The sequence below is a fragment of the Artemia sp. Qi Xiang Cuo genome, chromosome 7 (assembly GCF_049724085.1).
Source record: "Artemia sp. Qi Xiang Cuo chromosome 7, ASM4972408v1, whole genome shotgun sequence".
NCBI classification, from domain to species: Eukaryota; Metazoa; Arthropoda; class Branchiopoda; order Anostraca; family Artemiidae; genus Artemia; species Artemia sp. Qi Xiang Cuo.
Window position 1 is genome coordinate 34,744,598 of NC_142800.1, and position 19,379 is coordinate 34,763,976.

The following is a 19,379-nucleotide window of genomic DNA, read 5'->3' on the forward strand; positions in this document are numbered from 1 at the left end:
ATAAGGAACTTCAAATATTTGACATAAGCCCTCCTGATTTCTATTTTATCTCCTGATTGGTTCTCTGATTTTATCTCCTGATTTTATCTCTTGATTGGTTCAAAATGTCCCAGAAGGGAACAAGGTATAGCACAAGAGGGAGAGAAACAGCATTATATACTTTCGCGAGGTGACGTTTACCAAGATTTAGCTTTGATCCAACTGCACCAGCACACGCATTACGGATCTTACGTACGGTTCGGTCAATAAGTAATTTCTGGGTTGACTTTAGGGATGTACCAACAAGCAATCCAAGATACACAAGTTCTTGCAGAGGTAAAAAATCAGATTCGCCCAGATTTACTCTATCAGGGGTTTCAGAATGGTGAACATTAAATAATAACAGTTGAGACTTAGTTGTATTTAAAGAAAGACCAATATTATAATTCTTAGCAATCTCCCTAAAACTTTTTTTTGAAACTAAATACATCCCTACTTAGATTAAGAACGTCATCTGCATAACATAAAACAGACGAATGAAGTTATGGAATTATCGCTTTCGCCTGAACCTGCTTTTTGACCTACCTACTCAATAGCTTATTTTTTTGTAAATGCGTCTCAGCTCCACTGGTTAGACATATCACTAGTTGAGTTAGCTCTGATTTCTGTATTTGACTAGACTCGGGTTTTACTGGTAAAACTACTTTTGATACTTTTTGTATATCACCGCGTGTGTCGATATTTTTTTGTGAAAACTGGTTTCTTTTTTAAAATATGTAACCGAATACAAATTTGTCTTCCTAAAAGCAATTTGTGTGGGCTTAGTTCACTTTTTATTAGTATAATACGATCAACGAGGGAAGTTCTGTCTAACGGTCACAAAAACACCTTTATTATCTAGGGCTCACGATTTACGCTTGAAAACCTCGACAGCCTTTTCTGCTCATCAATTCGATTTTGAGTGAAAAGATGAAGTGAATATAGGTTGAACCCGTTCGGTTTAGGAAAAAATTGCAAATTCTTTGTTCGCGATGGTTCATTATTCGTTACAATTTCTTGTGAGGTTCCAGAATACGCAAAAATATTTATCAAAACGTTGGCTGTTTTATCTGCTGTAATTGATTTCATTTATGTGTCAATTATAGTTTCAGAACGATTCAACTATAGTAAGATATTCAAGTCCCTTTACGGGTTTTACTAAACCTGAATTCGCTCTATGCCAAATGTTTAGTGGGCTAGGTCACGGTTTTAAAAAAAGAGGTTGGGCTAATGCCATTGCTGGCACAACTTTTACAATTTGCTATGAAAGCTTTGATGTTTGAATTGATGGATGGCCAATAAACACTAGGCTATGGTTTTACAAAAAGGTTGTGTTAATGGCATTATTGGTGCAACATTTGCGATTTGCTACGAAATCTTTGATGTTTGAATCGATGGACGGCCAATAAATGTACAAATGTGCTAAACTGATGATTTTCTCCAAATCTGAGTAATAACTGTGCAGTTCAGTCAACGATGAGATTCCGTGGGTAAATTAATACGCAGCAAGCAGCAGCAAATTAATATCTTAAGTTTTAAGGCTCTTGAGCCGATTTCTTATTACATTTTGGGCTTTTTGCTGTCATTTTGCTGTCATGTACATTTTTATGTAGCTTCTGCTATACAACAAAATTGAGAAGGAAGTAATTCAAAATGATTTTAAAATAAAATGTTCAACTGTTTTCGCTTCAAGGTGAATCAACTGGTAACCTTCAGAAGGTATCAGCGTTTCTATGTTTTCTGTTAGATCGAAACTTAATTTTGTATTCGAACCCGGCTGATTGAATTGCCCTTTATTGAAATGTCAAACTAGTTATAGTAGACAATCCTTTTTTTCATTACAAATATCCGCTAGTGGTTGGTTATTCCCGTACAATGTGAAATGACGACTTAATATATAAGCGTGAAACTTTTTCGTCGCAAATACTATACTCAAAGCTTCTCTTTCAGTTTGTGTTTCAAAATGTTGCATTACATTTATGAGACAGTGCAAATTTTTGGTCTTAAAAATGGGTATGTATTGAGCCGATCACTTCCTAAAAAATGGGCCCACAAGAAGATATGCTGTGGTGTAATAGTTTTACTTTATGTAATCCATTTTGTGTATTAGCTCTGGACGTCGTCCAAGATTCTTCATACAATTCCAGCTGGGTATATCTACAAACCATGTCTAATTTTGTATGTATTTTTTTTCTAACCCACAAATTGCTGCTAAAACAGGCTAGATGTGTGGAATTGGGCGCTGATTCTCTTCTATGACTTGATTTACAGTGAACCATAGTGTCTCACCGTTTGGCTTCCTAACAGGGACTGCAGGGGTTCCCCGAGGGTTTTAGTTCAATTTTGTAATGACCCTGGAGTTATTCAAATTTTCTAGCTCTTTGATTATTCTTTCAAGGACTGCAAAAGGCACAGCCTTTGGTCTGTAGAACCCTAATTTTCAAAATTCCAATAAATGTTGTAAAACACTATTTTTCAAAATTGCAATACATTTTGTTGAACACTAATTTTCAAAATTCCAATAAATTTTGTAAAACACTAATTTTCAAAATTCCCATAAATTTGTTTTCGCGAGAAACTCCCATTATTAAGATTAATCGAAACAATTGTTTCCATCCCTGAATCAGCTTCAAATGGAGATTCTTCCTCTATTTTCGGTTAATATGGACTAGGGTCCGTTCTTTGCTATATCGCCCCTAAGGGAGTGATCATGATTTGCTTATTCTCATTTGTCACCTTTAATGAGACTTTCAGAAATTTGTGTTGCCCAATGTCCTGTCCCAACCCCCAATGGTCCATCATTGAGCTATGTTCTCTAAGTAAGCTTTCCAGACTAAGGGTCTTCACTAATTTTGATAAATGCCAATTTATCTTTAGTAAGCGCAGCTAATCTCTGCCCAGTAGAGGTAAACCAGCTATAGTATTCTTTTTAGGATTATTATAGGTACTTCTAAAACTTGAGTTTCTTATCCAATAGCCAAGGAAATTTGTCCTTCAATATTTCCCTTCAGTAATAAGCTTATGTCCTAATAGGTTTATCCGATAAACTTGCGTTAGGAGCAAGTTTAATTAACGCTAACTTACGTTAATTAAGTAAATTACACTACTTTAGACTACGCTAGGGAGGGGGGCGCCCCTGGATCCGCCACTAAAGTAAGGATCAACACTAAAACTTTAAAAGACACAGAAATTATTACGTATATGAGGGGGGTTGTTCCTCCTCCACACCTCGCTTTTTAAGCTAAAGTTCTTAGGACTTTTAAAAATAGCTTCATGTTGTTCTAATTAAACGAACATAATGTTTCAGGAATTGTTCTTAAAGAATTGGGACAGAATTCAAACTTTAGCGTAAAGAGCGAGATGTTCAGGAGGAGCAACCCCCCCCCCATATATGTAATAATTTATGTTTCAAGTTTTACGGCCCTGACAGTAACTAAAAACTACTGTCGCAACTAACGATTTAGTGTGACAAATAATAATAAAAAAAATGTTTATTGAAATTTAAATTTTTGTCGTTTTATTCAATAATGAGCATATATATTTGAATATATCAATGCTAATCACATTCACTCCTGAAAGAAAAGCTTCTACAGGTCCCTGTAAAGCATTAGAATACAGCCTGGAAATTTCTAAGCGGGAGATTCTTTTATTTTCTTATTGATTTGTTTGAGCTATGCGGAAGTTTTTGTGAGAAATGTGTCAGTTGTATATGCTTCCTGTATTTGTCATGTGTCGTAAAAAGTAAACACAGTTCAAGTTTCAGTTTCAAAATTTACGCAGTTTCAAAATTTACGCAGTTTCAAAATTTACGCAGTTTACTAAAACTGGCAGTTCTATAAGGAACCAATCGTCCTTAGAAGAATTTATGTTGGAAACTGGGAAATCTTCATTCTTACTTGAAACAATTATTTCACCTCTATCATTTTTGCGAGTCAGGCTAGAACTATTTCCAAAATGAGGTTTCATTTTCTGAACTTTGCTAATCTGTGACGTATTTTTGTTAATGACAGGCTGAAATTATGCTCAAGTTCGTTAATTTTTGGGATATGTCCTACTTTATGGTAAATGCTGTTCTTTTCCCTTGTAATAAAGTAGTCTTGAGGTCTATGGTTAGGTTTTCCGCTTCCAAAATATTTGAAACATTTTTTCTATTCTTTATACTTTTTGTTCAATTTTTTGTACATCAAGTCAGATTATAACTCTGCAGACTCCTTCCTCGTTGCAATATTTATTGTTTTCTTTGAGTCTAAAACTATGAAATATGTTTTTCCAAAACTAAGGGTTTAAACGAATTTTCCAAGAGTCATGACCTATCTAGATCATCTTTTCAAGCCAAAATATGTTTGTGTTCCAATTAAAATATATATATATATATATATATATATTGAGGCGTTTTCTTTTGTTTTGCATCATTTTCGTTTGCGATTCTCGCTGTCGCTTGTCTTCTAACTGCATATTTTGTTGTGCATCATTTTCATTTGTGATTCGCAGTGATTCTCACTGTCGCCTGTATTCTAACTGCATATTTTGTTGTGCATCATTTTCATTTGTGATTCGTTGCGATGCTCGTTGTCGCAGGTCTTCTAACTGCAGATTTCGTTGTGCTTCATTATCGTTTTCTTAAATCATGATTTGACAAAGTCCCTGTTCTTTACATAGTGCTTTTTCCTTCACACATTCAAACACATTGATTCAAAACTGATTACAAAGGTTCCAATTTTTCTTTCTATTTCCTTTTGTTTTAGTTAATTGACGCTCTATAAGTTTAATTAAGAACGATCGACTGAAAAAAAAATCTTTTGCACGTTCTCCTAAGTTTTCTTGATTGATGTAAATCTATTTTTAATTTAAATTATTGTATAGTATCATGAATTCCTCTCTCGGTCTTACAGGCCATAGGTTCTATACGATCGCCCCTGGGAATAAAATGAATTGACCCCCGTTCCTACCCAGTAACACCAGGGCTCGAACCCCTCACCTCACGATTTCAATTCTGGAGCGGTAACCACTCGGCTAGGGCGGCTCAAAATAAATATATATAAATAAATCACACACTCACACACACACACACACACACATATATATATATATATATATATATATATATATATATATATATATATATATATATATATATATACATATACATATATATATATATATATATATATATATATATATATATATATATATATATATATATATATATATATATATATATATATATATATATATATATGCCACTCGCAAAACTAATTGAACCCAAGCAGAGAAAACGAAATTGCGGACGTTCACCGGTGAATTACGACATTAACCAGATTCATTACCGTGAATGTCGACATTCACCGGTGAATGTCCAAAATACCTTCTTTTTTCCTTGAATTTAGGCAGGGTTGCCAGTCCGTGATATATATATATATATATATATATATATATATATATATATATATATATATATATATATATATATATATATATATATATATATATATATATATATATATATATATATATATTGTTATTGTGTTGTTTGCGTTGGGAGTTGAAGGAGTCATTGATCCTCTTTATCTCTCCATTCATGCAGTGTAATCATATGGGGATCCAATCACAAGGATGTCCCTTTAGTTTCAAGCTGATTGAAGTACTTTTGCGCAAAGTTCGGAGAAAAGGTGTGCTCGTTAAATCATCGATATCATGTCCTAGTAGCCCACGGCATTTGTTTTGCAAGATTTGAGGTGATTGGGGGGGGGGATCTGCATCCTTTTGCTGAAAAGTTGACTCTAAAGGGCGTGTTGGAGGAGCCATATGCCCGCTATGTACCTCCAATTGTATAGGTTATAAATAATTGGTCCTCAGTTTTATAGATTATGAGCAAGCTTTCTATTTTGTTGATAGAAGAGCTCTAGCAAAGGTCTTATCCTTGTATGGTATATCAGACAAATACATTAAAGTGTTTAGTGCTATGTACGAGAATAACACTGCTGCTGTTAAGGTAGGAAATCAGGTTAGCAGCTGGTTTTGCATTAAATCAGGAGGGTTGTGTTCTATCCCCCTTTATATGGATCATTTTGATGGGCTTTGTCTTAAGGAGCACAGGAAAGGCAATGGGAGACCACAGAATCAAATGGGGAGGAAAAATTCTCCTGGACTTAAATTTGCGAGTTCAAGGTGCTAGAATAGGTTTGAAAATTGATGTTAAGAAGAATAAGTCACTAAGGCTGGGAAGATAAAAGGTAACGTTGGATAACGAAAAGATTGATCAGGTGGGCAGCTTCACTTACCTTGGTATTATTATTAGTAAAGGCGGGGGGAGCAGTGAAGATGTTAAAAGTAGAATAGCCAAGGCTGAGGGTGTTTTTTCACAGTAAAAAAAAAGTTTGGAAGAATAGGAAGATAGGTCTGCAAACCAAGATTAGAATATTAGAAGCTACAGTGATGACAGTGGTCAAATATGGCTCTGAAGCATGGGTGCTCCGAAAAGCGGATGAAGATTTTCTAGATGTTTTCCAGAGAAATTGCCTACGGATTGTTCTGGGTACCTGGCTGACTGACCGTATTTCAAACAGTAGGCTGTACGAAAAGTGTAGTTCAATCCCGTTTTCTAGGGCTATAATGAAAGAAAGGTTGGGACGGCTAGGGCACGTTCTGCGGATGAAGGATGACAGATTGCCGAGATTGTCCTTTTCGGCCAACTGTCTAAGGTTAAACGGAAAGCAGGTCGTCCTTGTCTGGGATGGGAGGATGTAATAAAGAAAGATTTAAAGGAAATGGAACTTACTGGGATGGTGTAAAGAGAGAGGCTTTGAATAGATTGGAATGGAGTAAGAGCGTGCGTAGCTGTGTTAGCCTCAGGCGGCTTGGTGCTGCGGTGAGTTGTTAGTAGTAGTAGAGTAAATCCTTGTATTATTTCGGCTACGATCACCGGTTCGGCATGGTACCCGTGCGAAAAACAAACAAATAAACACGCATTTGGGACTAACCGTCTCTGGGAAAATGTGATATTTTGTGTTTTGGGTTTTACATGAAGGAATTTCTAAACCGCTACACCACCATTATAAAAGATATTTTTTTATGTACACCTATATTGTTATCAAAATTCCGGTTTATAAATTTTCGCTTACTTCTGAAACTGGTCGCTCTTTACTGAGAGCTGTTTACTACAAATTATTTACAGTTCTCTACCAATAAATCAGTGATCACATCCAAAGTTCTTGAGATAGTTGTAATAAAGGATTGTCCCTTGGGATCAGAAGGTTAGGGGTTCAGATGGCAAAAAGATGGTCAAGTTTCGTAAGTCATACGGCTTTAGCGGGTTTACTCGAAAATCTCAAGGGTCCTTGGAGGTTTTGGATGAGGTAGTCCTTCTAGGTTTCCCTGACTCAGTGTAGGTGTGATATGACTGGGTATCTTCGCTTCATTCAAAAATGAGGTTCGAATAAAGGAAGAAACCTTATAGTAATATGTTTCTGAGTTGTGTTTATTGGTATATACATGGGAAACCCCTCGGTAAGGTGAATTCTTCCTAACAAAGTGTTGACGTCGTTTTGGGAGGGAAATAAGGGGAGTGTCCTTTGACCTGCAAGTCTTTAGCAAATTGTGAAGTGAAATTTTGTCAAAGTGTTAGAAAAAAAAATTACTTGCATGCAGATCTCTGTCAAAGGCCGTTTATGCTAATTACTTTATCTTTTACATATTTTTAGACAAAGCCGATAAAAAGGCAGAGATTGAAAGGAAGGTAAAGGCAGAAGAAGAAAGAATTTACAGAGAAGTTGAACTAAGGAATGCAGCTATTGAAATGAGAAGAAGGTTGGCAAAACGCTTTCCATTTCTTGGTCTCCCTTGGCCGTTTTTTTCTTCTTTTTTTCTATCATCAAAATTATGCCTGTTTTCTAAAAATATGATGTCATGAGTGCCAACTTTTTAAACAAGCAAGGGCGATTGATGATATTAGTTTGATTTGAATGAAAGGATAACAATTGGTAAGGAAAGGTTGGGTCATTGGAATTTTCGAGGAAAGAAGGTTTTGTTGTAAAAGATTGCGGTGGTTCACAGAAAAATATGTTATTAACAGTTGTAGCTAATAGTATCTCCGGAAATTTTCTAACCAGCATTATTATTGAATATACCTTTTTTCATTTGCGGACTCTGTAGTAGGATTTTCGTCCTTTTCATCCCGAGTTTGTTAAAAAAAAAGGGAATAAGAACAACACAAATTCTAAATAATTTTAAGCAGTATGCGAAATGAAATGCTGACTAGATAAAAAAACGAAAAATGAAATTTTATATCATGTGAGGCAAGTTCATTTGATACAAATTTGGTGGCTGAGTTTACTTAATACTAGTGTTTTCAAAAACTCGGAAAAAAGGAATTATTAGCTGTAAATTTTAGCAACGCTTTTTCAGTTTTCTTTAAAACAGGGAAATACTATCGGTTTATCACATTTGTTTACCCATGCCTTTTTAATTATCGGTTTTTCCAAAAGAGTGTTGGTGCTTAAAATGCACCTTACACCAGTATCCACATAAGCCAGAATGGTATCAAACCATTTTTTTACTACTTTTTTGGTGATGGCTTACCTAACGATTGTAAGTTGAAAATTTTTTTTGTATTTTACGTACTTTTCATATAGATCGGCTCTCATTTTAGCTAGTTGTATCTTCCCTCATTGGAAACATGTCGCAGCATTAAGCAGCCTGATACCAAAATACAAACAAACTCCATCTTCTCGGTATGTTCTACATTTTTGTCTTTGTGTTGAACAAAATTATTATTTTAAATAATTATTATTGAAAGTAATTGGAACGAATTTTTAGTTTTCCTCTGCGGTTACTGCTTATATCAGACAAGACAGTCATGAACTAAATCTAAATCAATTCAATGCTAGTATGGGAAAATTCTAACACTGGACTCAGATACGGTTAAAAATGATAATTCATATAAAGTCTCATTTGGTTTTTAGTCTATTAATATTTATCAAAAATCTTGGGATAACAATTTTTGAAAGGATAAGAAAGTGCATAAAATGGTAATTAATAGTTGATGTTTTTGAAGCACCGAAGTCTAATTCAAATAGAGAATTATAAAACGGAATTTATTTGCCAAAAAAAGTGTTATGAAGCTAAAGATATATTAAAGCTGCTTTAAAGAATAAACATTGTAACTGTGGGGTTTTCTTTTTATTATTTATTTACTAGTTTATATTTACAGGACCCGTGAAAAACATGGAAGAACTCCTTCGAGCTCATCACGCTCAAGATCAAAATCACGGAGTCGTTCACGTTCACGATCACCGTCTCGTAGCTTCTCGCCTGAATATGAAAGAGGTAGACATAGCTCATCCACAAGAAAAAGTGGGTTTAAAGAAAGAAGACCTTACTATTGAATTCATATTGTATTTACCATATCTGTTTTGATTGGGTATTAAATTTTTAGTAACTAACGTCTACTTCTCTGGTAAATTATATTTGTCAATAATTGAAGAGTATGCTCAGGTAGCCATTTTGCTGATTTCTTTTCAGCTCCATGTTGTAGATGGGTTTAACATTTTGCATCGTCGTTCTTAGCCCAAATAATAAAACTGATAATTTGGCATAAATGAGATGGAGAGAATACTTCAATGAAGTATTAAATCGGCTCCAGTGGAATGCTGACTTACCTGATAGTGAAATAAGACTGCAATTGAACCTATATTTTGCTGAAATATGCCACGCGTTAAAAATAGCTGAAAGCCCAGCTGTTCCGAGTGTTGGATTGCGCAATATATCTCGAGTAAAAAGATGGGCCCAAAACTCTGATTTGGTTAATATAACGGCTGCGACCATGTTTTGGCTGCAGATTTGACATGAGTATGACAGGCCTAAAAGTGGTGCTGTCAATCAAATTCGTATTTTCACTAAGCGGAAATTTGCAAAAGAACTGCGTAGACATCGTAGTGCTTTAAAACTTGAAACTGTGTCGAAAATCATGCCTAATCCTAATCTGATTTGGAATCTGCGTGCAAAGCCTGCTGAGTACAATAGTCCGACTTCCAGTGCCATTTGTGAGAAAGAATGGGCTGATTATTTTAGTGCAGAATTTGCAGCCCCAGATGAGTAAAAAAACCAAATGTTTTATGAGCAACTAAGTCCCCTCCTTACTAAAGAGTTAAATTATTTTGTTGTGAACAGTAGTCAAATCTGGGAAGTGTGCAAAAATTGAAGAAAAAATCGTCAAGTGGTGCCGATAAAATATGAGCACATCTTGCAATGGCTTACCAGATTATTATGACACATGGTGTTGTACCAGATTTATTTTGCTTAGGATCTATAACGCCTATACTGAAAAAAGGAAAACCCACAACAAAACCTTCTTCTTATAGACCGATAACTATTTCCTCTGTTTTTTGCAAGCTTTTTGAATTATTAATAATAGGTGGCATTAGGAAGTGTTGCAAGGTCCCTCCCCACCAGTTCGGTTTCCAGTCAGGAATGGGATGCGCTCACGCATTACATGTTGTAGCAAATGTTCTGTTAGATGCGCACATTTCTAATGAATTGCTGGCTATTGGTGAATACGCCGTGCATTTGACTCGGGCATACATGCACAGATAATGCTAGAATTACGGAAAAATGGTGTCGACCCAGCTATTGTTCGACCTCTTTATGATCTGTATCGCCAACAAAATGTGTGTCTATGTGTTCTTAATGCAGAACCCACTAGGAAAATCCCTGTAAAAAAAAGGTAGTAAACAGGGGACAATTTATTCGCAAGAGTTGTTTATTGATAGTATTTACGAGACGCAGTCCAAAGTCACTACAAGCTGTATTCTAAGAGGAATAGATGTGACCATAGTTGGAGTTGCGGATGACATCTTGAATTTTTCTCGGCAAATAACTTCCCTAGAAAGTAATTTTAATATCCTGTCATCTCAGTATGGTGATATTGGCCTTAGTTTTAATGTGTCAAAATTGGAAGTAATGTTGTTTAACTGGAATAAGTCTGCTCTACCTCATATTCGACTAGAATCCCAGTCTCTCGAACCTGTGGAGTCAGTAGTATACTTGGGTCTGCTCATCAGTGATAAACTGTCATCTACCCGTTTGCTAATCATCACATATATAGAGTGTAAAATTAAAATTGTATATGGGGCCACAATTTCTTCAAAGATAAATCTTAATAGGTTTTCAATGGCTAGATTTTATAATGCTGTCGCAGTAAGACATATATTATATATAACACCACTCTGGAAACTTCTACGTAAAGAAGAAATTTAAAATCCGCAGAATTTTCTTCAGATATTTGAAGGTTCTGATGCAAGTTCCAGTGAGAACGAGTAATTCGTTCTTGATCCGGAGATACGCAGTAACTGATCCATTTTCTGCAGTTAATCAGTTGCTTGATAAGTATTGTGCTAAGTTAGAGGGTAGCAGCCATCCTTGGCTACCTCTATTCTCGTCACTTTGATTGATGTGTATGTGTATTTGCTTTGTCTGTACCATTAAGTGTATGTTTTTTGTTTTTTCTTTTCTACTGTTTTTCCATCAATTTCTGTGTTTATGATGGGTGTACAAATAAATTAAATAGAGCCTCCGTCTGGATTTATCGCTCTTGAAGCTGGATATAAAGGCCGAACCCATTAAACTACTGGAGGCCAAAACCGTACTCCGAAAGCTGAATTCTGTACACAGGTTATGAAATCCAGCCTCCTGGTAAAAATTATTATAATTATTGTTGCTTTATATAATGACCAGCTGGGCGCTGTAAGAACCGTTGATGGAGACCCGATGACATGGTTCCAGATCCATTCCGGTGTACGACAAGGCTGTATCCTCTCTCTTGTGCTCTTCGCGATTCTCATTTATTATGTCCTACGGTCATGTCACTTTGTCGGAGGGATTCAGTTGAATGAAAGCCGTACTATCTTTGATAGGTATTTTGCATGAGAAGACTTATAGCAGAACATCACAGAAATCTCAAACACAGCCGGACGAGTGGGATCGTCAATCAGTACTCAGAAGACCAGACATCCGCAATGGTGTAAATACTGTGCCGGGCCGGACACTTCATATCGATTCTGATGAGCTAGAAGAGGATGCATAATTCAATTATCTTGGAAGTGTCATAATTTCTGATGGGCGCCTCGAGGCTGGAAATACTGCACGCATTGATTATGCAGGCAATGCTGTTACAAAACTAAGCAAAGCCCGGAAAAACTGCATACTCTCTAAAGCTCTAGCTCCGACTATTAAATAGCAATCTCCTCTTTGTACTAATGTACAGATGCGAAACATGGGCACTGACAAAACAGCTTGAGAAACGAATACAGGGCTTCGAAAATAATCGCCTTTGGTGCATCCTGGGGATACACTGGTCTGACAGAAATACGAACATCTCCATACGTGAAATAACAAAGCAACCATTGACACTCCAGAATATCCTATGTAGCAGATAGGTCGACAAACTTGCAATCACTTGATAGGTCATCGACTCTGTATTGTTGGTTTTGGACATAATCAGAAAGACAGATCAGTGTAGTCATTATGGTATTAGGTACATTTTTTATGTCCCAATGCACAAATAATGCGTATACTCTAGCCGCTATCCTGTTTTTTATCCTGGTATGGTGTAATCTCAAATTTTATCTCCCTCTCGAATATTTTTCATTTGCTTGACTTGTAATCGGATGTTTGAGGGACTTCATTGACGGTTCTAGATTTCAGTACGCTATTTTCAAGAACGGTGAAGGTTTCAACACCATTTTCTAAAACCTCATTAGTGATAGTTTTATTGTTTCCAACTCTCCTTATTGTATTTGACTTCCTGTATGTGATAATTTCCTCGTTACCATCTATAATCTTACTATGTGTTACAGTTGACTTTGAGGTAGAACATGAGTAAGGGAGAATTAACGTTTTCTTAAATGTATACCAACCTGCATATGCTGCAGATATGAGACTTACATAGTTCCCGTTTGTAATTACAGTGTTGCCGCTACCGCAGCAACACTGATTAACTATACTGATCCTTTATGTAAAACCTACGATTATGACGACATTCATTATCTAGTATATGAAAATGCTGTTTTTTTTTAAATATTAATTTAACTTCTTTTCTTTCAATTACAAAAGGCATTAGATGTGGCAATTTTCTTTAAAATGAACCAATAAACAGCTTTCTGCTATGTTCCAGCGCCCAACTATCTTGAGAGAAGGAAAATGAAAAGAAAAACAATACTGTCAATGCAAAATATCGTCGTTACAGCAACTTTCATTGTTTTTCAAGTCAACAGATTTTCTTTGCCGTTCAATCCAAAGGACTGTAATTTTCCTTTATAGGGGTTTCGGACAAGGCGGTTCTAATGGTGTGCTTGGTGTTTTGATCTGACACTGTTTTTAGGAATTATGGGCTATTGTATTTTTTACTATGGGACATGATCGTCTCTTAATATGTTGCCGCCGCCGCAGCAATCCTGATGACGGTATTGCGGCCATATGGTTCGCATGGGCAGTGATAAGCTCCCCCATTTTGTCCGGTGCTGCCACCTCTCCCGGCATTGGAAAGTGTGGACGGCAGGAAACGACGATTTTCTGACGCCCAGAGAAGGATTCTAAACTGGCGGGAACATAATTTGAAAACTTGTAGCCCAAGCTCCTGAGAGGTGATCGTGGAGAGGTACTGCTGTTGCCTTATGCGCCAATTGGCGTGGAGGGAACTAAGTAAGTTAGTAGTAAGGGAACTTGCATCCTATGCACTTGGGGTACCGTAGATCCATCGACTCGAAACTAGATCGGGCGTGTTAAAAAAAAAACTTATTAAAAGATCGGTCAGTGGACCAGTAGATGATAACCAGTGGCTCCAGCAGTCTTTGGAGCATCAGCTGACGAAAAAGCAATTTTAGGTTTTTAAAATTTGCTAGCATTAATAAAACAACAGATTAGTTTTTATTTCCAGAATTTTATATGCATTTTTCGATGCAAAATATACATATTTTTTTCTAGAGAGCTATAAACCGAGGGGTGGGATATTAAAGCTTGTGAGCTGCGTACGATTCACCTCGCTGAAATATATAGCAGTAAGAATCCTTGATTTTCCCAGCTAATAGGAAAGGTAAATAACAAAATCTAATGCTTACGGTATTTTCCTGGAATCCCATTTCTCGAAATCTCGTCTACACAAACGTCACTTCCCGAATGCTTGTTATCTTGCCCAATATATCAAATTCCGCCAAGTTAGAAACTAATACTGATGAGTTTTTGTATAAAATAATTGTTAAGATGGGCCTGGGAGTGAATTTATTGTTAAAGGGATTGGAGTCAAAAGTGGGGGGTAGGATTCACAGTTGAGATTGTTTGCCGTCGATAATTTACTTACAGAATATAATGGGGAATCTTCTGTCTCGTATGCCCTCTTCTGATGCTAGGAAGGTGCACGTTTGGGGCGTGGTTCTCGGAATTTTAAGACTTTTTACGACCCTCCTATCGTTCTCTGTATTTTTCAATGCATAGTTCGTCTGGTTTTTGCGCTTAATTTGAATCAACAACCTACCCCCCCCCCCCCCATAAAAAAGGGATCCCTCAAAAATGAGTTTTCTGTACTTTATTCTAAATCATTTTCTCTAAATATAAATGTAATTTCCTTCATTAGTCAACATAGTCCAGCGAATTAAAATTTTGACGAGATTGCTTGGGGGGCCAGGAGGGCTCAGACGCTTCTGTCATCTGCTTGCACATAGTATTCCTTGCTCGAATCAATACGAGGCTAGAATGAAATCCTTGAATATAATGGTCTTACCTTAAGTAGATATAGTTCAGATCTAGTGGATCTAGAGCAAAATCTTGGGGGAGGTCCGATGTGACAAGGGCGCCAATGACCAAAATCTTGGGGGGGGGGGGTATGACAAAGGTGCCAATAACTGACCAAATTGACAAAATTTATTATAAAAAAAAAAAAAAAAACAAGGAATGAGGGCACCAGAAAAATCCTGGGGGGCCTAGGGTCCCCCCTGTATCCACCACTGATATAGTTACAACATTTGTATTGTAATAAAAAGCTCTGTGGTGGGGTCCTTTTTCAAATTATTCATATCTTCAACCTTAAGAATATGCTGATCTCAAAAACATATTGTAGTGTAGGGTTTTTATAGATTTCCTCTGAGAAACATTGTCTCTAGGCTGGGCAAAACTCGGGTGGCTTTTTGACTTATTGCTTTTGAATTCTAATCACTCAAGATTGTTATGGAGGGAGGGTTTCTTTGATTAGTCCCCGAATCCGTGCTGAAATAAAATTTGGCGGTGGCAACGTAAGTATGCTCGCTGCGGCGCACCGTCGATAACCGATCGGCAGCGCGCCGTCAATTGATCGGCGTTTGATCTGTTTTTAGTTTTTTATCTGATTTTTTTGGTTTAAGTTTCGGAAGCTAAATTGCTATCAGTTTATTTTGAAATTCCTTCTTAGCAAGAGTTCTGGGGGTCCACAATTTTTTGAACAAAATAAGAACTTGAATTTTGAAATTTAACTCAAACATAAATTAAGATAAATTTACTTGCACCATATCTGACGTGTAGATCTTACTCCATGTCTGGATTTCCTTGTCTTGCAGTCTGCATTCCATTTTTTAGACTACCCTATAACAAATTGCAATTCCGTGGGGTCACTTTCGTTCATTACAATACTCAGAAAAAACAATATTTATGTCCACTTTACCATTGTTCTTCCTTCAATGGCATCGCAATGAAAACTAGAAGTAAAAGTAAAGAGTACGGCATTAGACTTTACAGTTCCTACGGGTGGTGCTGATCTCCGACTCATGACCCTTTAGCCGGGAAGTGCGATGGAGGGGGGGGGGGAGCAATCATCCTATGCTTTCGTACACCCTTTCTGTTTACCTCAGATTTCTCTAGGTACCCATGTAAAACTGGGCCGACTCTGGCTAAGCATACAGAATCACATCCAATCAAAACTTTGAGATACTCTTTTTTTCAACGTAATTAAAAGCTCTGGAAATTAAGTCTTTTAGGATGACAACCCCCTCAGAGCCCTCAGGGCAAGGGTTTTAAGTTATACCCTGGGGGCATATAAAGTTATTAGAGAAAGTGTTGTCGTAGAATCTTCAAAAGAGGCTCATTCAATTGGAAATTGAAAGGGCTAGTGCCCTTTTTAATTGTAGAAAGTGAATTGAGAGTAAATAACCCCTCTCTCACGCCACCATTTCCCCAAACACATTCAATTAAAATTTTGAGATAGCCATTTTGTTCAACGTAGTTGAAAGTTCTGGAAATTATGATTTGAAGGATGACAAACCTCTCAGGGCTCAGGGTTTTAAGTTATGTCCTGGGGGTATATAAGGTTTTTATAGAAAGCGTTTCTGTAGAGAATTCAAAAGGGGCTCATTCGATTGGAAATTGAAATGGCTAGTACCCTTTTTAATAGTCGAAAGTGACTGGAGGGCAGTTAGCCCCCCTCTCAAGCTCACCATTTCCCCAAACACATCCAATCAAAATTTTGGGATAGCCATTTTGTTCAACGTAGTTGAAAGTTCTGGAAATAAGGTCTTTGAGGATGACACTCACCCCAGAGCCCTCAGGGCTAAGTATGTAAGTAATGCCCTGGGGGCATATGTTTTCTTATAGAAAATGTTGTCGTAGAAAATTCAAAAAAGGCTCATTCAATTGGAAATTAAAAAGACTAGTACCCTTTTTAATAGGCTAGTCGAAACTGATTGGAGGGCAACTAACCTCGCTCTCACGCCGACAATTTCCCCAGACACATCCAATCAAAACTTTGAGATAGCCCTTTTTTCAACGTTTTGAAAGTCCTGGATATTATGTTTTTGAAGATTATATACCCCCCCCCCAACACACACACCCCTCAGGGCCATAGTTATAAGCTTTGTCATGGGGGCATAAAAGATTATTATAGAGCGTTTTAATAGAAACTTCGAAAACTTTGAAGGGCTAGTGCCCTTTATGATATTCAAAAGTGATTTGAAGGAAAATTAACACCCCTCCCACGCCCATTATTTCCCCAAAAACATCCAATAAAAATTTTGAGATAGCCAGTTTGTTCCACTTAGTTGAAAAGGCCGCAAATTATGTCTTTAAGGATGACACTCCCCCCCACAGCCCTCATTGCAAGGGTTGTAAGTTATGTCTTGGGGGCATATGAGGTTTTATGGAACACGTTGTCGTAGAAACTTCAAAAAGGGCTCATTTGATTGGAAATTGAAAGCGTTAGTGCCCTATTTAATAGTCAAAAGTAATTTGAGGGCAACTAACGCCCCTCTCAAGCCTATAATTTCCTCAAAGACATTGAATCAAAATTTTGAGATAGATATTTTGTTCAACGTAGTTGAGAATCCTGGAAATTTGGTCTTTGCCAGCGTTGTCGTAGAAACTTAAAAAACGACTCATTCAATTGGGAATTGAGAGGGCTAGTGCCCTTTTTAATAGTCAAAAGTGATCGGAGGACGAATGCACCCCCCCATACCCATCATTTCCCCACACACTTGCGATCAACATTTTTATATAGTAATTTTTTGAACGTAGTTGAAGGGTCTGGAAATTTTATTTTTGAGTATGACAACCCCCAACAGCCCTCAGGGCTAAGGTTGTAAGTTATGTGAATACATTCTGAGACCACACTGGCTATACATGACAAATGAAACTCAAAGAGGAAAGAAAATAACAAAAAGAAAAAGAAAATCAAAAAAGGTGAAAAAACGAGGATTTTATCAGCCAGTGGCGAACTATGAAGAAGAAGAAATAAGTAAATATTTCAATATTTCGACAAGGACCTCCGCCGAGTCGTCCTCAGTGCTAAACAAAAAAGAAAGAAAAGAAAAAGAAAATAATAAAAATTGAACCTTTTGAAGTTTACTTGCCAACGACAGAAAAGAAACTAAATAAGAACCAGGTTGGAATCAATGAAAAAGAATTCTACCAAGATGATTGGGCAATAATCCTTTGTCTTGCCATAGCTTTGGCTGGCCTACAAATTTGTTCATGATTTGATGTGCAAATAGTTTCTCTCAAGTTATACCGGGTGAAAATATTGATTGAGTCCTTCAAAATTAAACTGTCGTAAATTGGGCTTAATGAAATATCTTCAGTATCTCTATTTATTGCTAAATTTTGGTTTTTGTATTTTTTTTTATCTCAATTACCTCTTTAAAAGTTTTTGGTAGGCCATTTACAGTATATATTAAGGTTGCCTCGTCAAAAAGAACCAGATGGGTCGGATTTACGAAAATATGTGAAGCCAATGCCGAATCAAAGTTGTCATTGTTATTTTTAATCTCAGGGACTTATCTATTTAAATTTTTTGTTCATGCAAACGTTCACCTAGTTGTTGATGCGTCCTACCAATGTAAAATTTCCCATATGAACATGGAATTCTGTAGACACCACTACCCAGTAAAGGGTCAGTTTTATCCTTTCCTGAGTTGAAATTATGTTCAACTTTTTATTCAGTTTTGAAAGAAACAGAGAGATTATGTTTTTTAAAAAAATTTCCAAGTTTATCGCCAAGTTTCGGGATGTATGGTAAAGTGATGAAAGTTTTTTTCTGAATTGCCGGAGTAACTGAATCAAGGGGAACGGGCTCCCTATTTTGTTGTAGATAAGTCCCTGAGATTAAAAAATAACAATGACAACTTTGATTCGGCAATGGCTTCGCATATTTTCGTAAATCCGACCCATCTGGTTCTTTTTGACGAGGCAACCTTAATATCTACTGTAAATGGCCTACCACAAACTTTTAAAGAGGTAATTAAGATAAAAAATATATGAACCGAAATTTAGCAATAAATAGAGTTACTGGAGATATTTCATTAAGCCGAATTTATGACAGTTTATTTTGAAGGACTTATATTGAATCAATATTTTCACCCGGTATAACTTGAGTGAAACTATTTGCACATCAAATGATGAACGAATTTTTAGGCCAGCCAAAGCTATGGCAAGACAAAGGATTATTGCCCAATCATCTTGGTAGATGTTTTCAGGTTGTAATCAATTAAAAGAAATCTACAAATATGATTGGGCAATAATCCTTTGTCTTGCCATAGCTTTGGCTATGGTATTTTTTGGCTTTTGAATTTTTTGTAGAAGATCCCCCATATTGTCCGGTTTCATATTCTCCCGGCATTGGAAAGTTTGGACGGCAGGAAACGACGATTTTCTGACGCCCAGAGATAGATACTAAACTGGCGGGAACATAATTTGAAAACTTGTAGCCCAAGCTCCTGAGAGGTGATCGTGGAGAGGTACTGCTGTTGCCTTATGCGCCAATTGGCTTGGAGGGTACTAAGTAAATTAGTTGTAAGGGAACTTGCATCCTATGCACTTGGGGTACCGTAGATCCATCGACTCGAAACTAGATCGGG

At 36.7% G+C, this 19,379-nt stretch overlaps 1 protein-coding gene across 2 annotated transcripts in view; it reads left to right on the plus strand.

Annotated features, from left to right (window-relative positions):
• Positions 1–9,452, plus strand: part of LOC148950199 (CLK4-associating serine/arginine rich protein-like) — a 93,010-nt gene extending 83,558 nt beyond the window's left edge. Inside the window, exons 12-13 of one of the 2 annotated variants that reach the window (XM_089092215.1) lie at positions 7,719–7,824; positions 9,227–9,452. In XM_089092215.1, coding sequence (XP_088948341.1) covers positions 7,719–7,824; positions 9,227–9,401 — 281 coding nt within the window. In that variant the 3' untranslated portion in view covers positions 9,402–9,452. Of the gene's footprint in view, positions 1–7,718; positions 7,825–9,226 lie in introns of those variants that run through there. The other variant, XM_089092216.1, reaches the window with a different exon arrangement.
• Positions 9,453–19,379: the final 9,927 nt, after the last annotated feature.